At 43.2% G+C, this 3,622-nt stretch overlaps 1 protein-coding gene across 1 annotated transcript; it reads right to left on the reverse strand.

The window, feature by feature from the left end:
• Positions 1-2,364: 2,364 nt before the first annotated feature.
• LOC115641063 (olfactory receptor 14A16-like) lies at positions 2,365-3,321 on the reverse strand. The gene has a single exon (XM_030544174.1). It carries the CDS (start codon positions 3,319-3,321, stop codon positions 2,365-2,367), a length of 957 nt encoding a protein of 318 aa, XP_030400034.1.
• Positions 3,322-3,622: the final 301 nt, after the last annotated feature.

Below are 3,622 nucleotides of genomic sequence, written 5' to 3' on the forward strand. Positions count from 1 at the left end.
TCTCTGTCTAATCCCATGATCTGTTTTTGTCTGTCATATATGTAGCGTACAGACCCACGCACAAAGATGGTATTCTAATACTAATAACTTGTGAGATCCTTTCTCAGCTTGGACGTGAGTAGATCTACATGGGTTAGCATATGGAACACCAGATCAGTGCATGTGATGGCACTTTTCCACTTACAGCAAGGCTAGAAGGAAATTACTCCAAACAAGTCACTTAAACCAGTGTTTATGTCACTACTGTGTGGAGCCCAGAGACTTTGGGCCAGAATCTCACCAGTATTAAATTGACGATGTCAATGGGTCTAGTCTTCATTAGTGCTGGTCTAGATGAGTTGGGATATCAGACCCTTACATTTCTGTTATATTCACTTTCTCCAGGGGTTTGTCAGCCAATTCTGGATCCTTGTGTGTATAGGTTATTGGCCAAATCCTAATTTTTTTGAAGTGAGGGGCTAAACCTTAGTGACTTCAATGGAATCAAAATTTGGCCTCATTATCCCAAGTTAGATTTGTTTCAGAAAACACTGGAACAAGTTTCTCTTCAAAACAGGCTTTGCACCACAGCGAGAATGACACAGTTCTTACATTGAGAAGATGGGTGAGGTGGTATCTTTTATTGGACCATCTTCTGTTGGTGAGAGGAACAAGCTTTTGAGCTGCACGGAGCTCGTCTTCAGGTTAAAATAATAAAAGACAGCTTCCTGAGGCTCCTAACATGTCATTAATAATACAATAATATCCCAACAGTATATACATGTTGATCACTGATTACTCTCGCCCCTCGCTCCACCGATATGGTCACAAGGTGCCCGTTATCTACCGGGTAATGAGCATTGGGATAGGGCAGAGGCTCGATCACTGGATGTCCTCGGGAGGGGTGACAAGTGCCCTGAAGGTAGCAATGGGGATAACGCAAACAATGAGTCGCGGGGTTAAAATTGAGGGTTTATTGAATGGGTCACAAGTGAGGATGAGGAACAACTTAATACTAGTTACAACTTGGGCCTACAATATAATACTAGAACAAATAATAAAAATACTGCAATTACAAACAGAAGCTGACCCTGGTACCGCTCTAAGTCCCAGTAGTTATTCAGGTCCTTCCAAGGGTTAGTAAAGGTGCTATTGGTGCTATTATTAAGCATAAATGCAATTACTCATCTAAGTAAAAAAATGCAATAAGACAGTTAAAGATTGCCATGAGACTCCGGCCAATCCCCCTTGCGTTCAAGGTTTCCTGGTTAGCGGGTTTCCCCTAGCAGGAGCCTTGGGGCGGCTGGGATTGGCTTTCGTCTCCGGCTTACAACACGATTACAGGCTCAGTTAGTTAGCAGAATTAGCAGCTAGGCATACTTACACACACAAACCACAAACGTTTCATTACCACCGGCAGACGGGTATGCTTCTGAGAACACGGCGCCGAGGGAGACTTCGAGTTGATCAGGCTCGGTTACGGGTACAGGTTTCTGCGTTTTCTCCCTGCCCACTGCTTGCACGGTGGGCAATTTATAAGGGTAATGACGTGTTCAGTTTTTTGGCCAGGTTTCTCCTAATTAGGAGATTTACAGGTGCCTTGTTACCACCCTCGGGCGGGGGGGGGGGGTTCCTGGAAATGGCTGACCACAAAATTTGCCTAGCCCCAACGGTAACTTTCGGTTAATGCTTCTCGCTTGAGAGTACGTGCATGCTCGTTTCCTGAACATGGAGGTCAGGGCAAAAGCTACCTAGGGCTGTGAGACTAACAATACATAATCATTTCAGGAGGAACTTAGCCATGCAGAAACTTCTTTTGCACCCTTTTATGATTGTGGGGAGCAAAACTTCAGTTCACTCAGAAAATCCCATCAAGGAGATGACATAGGAACACTCTCAAGGGAAGGCAAACATTGAAAATCCTGTCTAACCAAACACTCAATATCTTTCCATGCCTTCCCACCTGCAAACCACCTGGAACAAAGAAACAAATAAAAACAACAAACAACTAAACAAAAATAAATCCGACAAACAAAACCCCCCAAAGAACAAATGAATTGATACCTCAGTCTGAGTTGCTATCCTGAAAAATAAAAAGAGCCAGAGAACCCGCTAGGGACTTTGCTGTGGCTACTGATTTTATGTTCACGATGATCACATGCAAAGGTGATGGCTACCAGTACATAGATAGATCGATAGATAGATTTTGATCTTAATGACATTGATGTAAACCTCTTGTAACTAATTTTTCGTTATTTGTTTGTCTGGATTTTTATTAGTGTAAACACCCAATTCTGCATTAACAGATTGCACAGTTTGTTCTCATGAAGCCGATAGTGTCATCAGCTGATTATATTTATAAAGAAACACAGAATGTAACTGTGATCAGTGGAGAAAGATAGACATTTTATTCTTGCTGAATAACCTCCAACCTATCAGTTTACTCAGTGCACCTTTCATTTCCTTGTTTCTCATGCTGTAGATGACCGGATTCATCATTGGGGGCATTATGGAATAGAGAACAGCCACCAAGAGATTCCGATCTGAGATTGAGTTGGAGGTGGGTTTCAGAAAGGCAAAGGTGGCAGTGAAAAGGAATAAGGAGACCACAATGAGGTGAGGGAGGCAGGTGGAGAAGGCTTTATGCCTGCCCTGCTCAGAGGGGATTCTCAGCACTGTTTTGAAGATCTGAACATATGACAGAGTTATAAAAGCAAAGCAGATTAAACCTAAAAGAACACTAAGAGAAATAACAACAACTTCACCGACGTTTGAGTCAGAGCAGGCCAGGTGGAGGAGCTGGGGGATTTCACAAAAGAATTGATCCACCATGTTGCCTCCACAGAAGGATATCACAAATGTGTTCCCAGTGTGCAGTGCAGAGTAGAGAATACCACTGATCCAGGCACTGGCTGCCATTTGGACACAAGCTCTCCTGTTCATCACCATCTCATAGTGCAGTGGTTGGCAGATGGCAACATATCGGTCATACGCCATGATGGTCAGTAACGCAAAATTTGCTGAAGCAAAGAACATGTAAAAAAAGACTTGGGCAACACATCCAGAATATGAAATCAATCTGGTGTTCATGAGGGAATTTGCCATGGATTTGGGGATGGTGACAGAGATGGAGCCAAAGTCTAGGATGGACAGATTAATCAAGAAGAAGTACATGGGGTTATGAAGGTGGCGGTTGAGGGCTGTGGCTGTGATGATGAGAAGGTTCCCCAGCAGGGATATCAGGTAAAGCACTAGAAATACAATAAAATGTAAAATCTGCAGTTCTCTAATGTCAGAGAATCCCAGGAGAAGGAATCCAGTCATGGTGGTTTGGTTGGACATTTTCTTCCTCAGTACATTGTGTGATGGCTGTGCAGGGAATGAGAAGGACAATGGTCAGGATCAGAGTGACAGAGAGAATGGCCTGCTTCTCCTTTTCCTAATATCTCATTATATGAATGTCAAAGGTGCATGGAACTCTTCACTTACAATGACTAGGTGTTGTTAGTGCTCCTTACCTCTCACAATCAATCAGTCACATTATCACACAAGTGTAATCTCCTTTAAACTCAACAGAACTTCATCACTTTACCAGATCTGAGGATTTGGCCCAGGTGTACCTTGATAAGCTGCACTATGAAGG

Source organism: Gopherus evgoodei, unplaced genomic scaffold (genome assembly GCF_007399415.2).
Source record: "Gopherus evgoodei ecotype Sinaloan lineage unplaced genomic scaffold, rGopEvg1_v1.p scaffold_33_arrow_ctg1, whole genome shotgun sequence".
In the NCBI taxonomy this organism is placed as follows: Eukaryota; Metazoa; Chordata; order Testudines; family Testudinidae; genus Gopherus; species Gopherus evgoodei.

Bases quoted from the DNA above. Each gene is read 5' to 3' on its own strand.
- LOC115641063 (XM_030544174.1), bottom strand. From the start codon at position 3,321: ATGTCCAACCAAACCACCATGACTGGATTCCTTCTCCTGGGATTCTCT.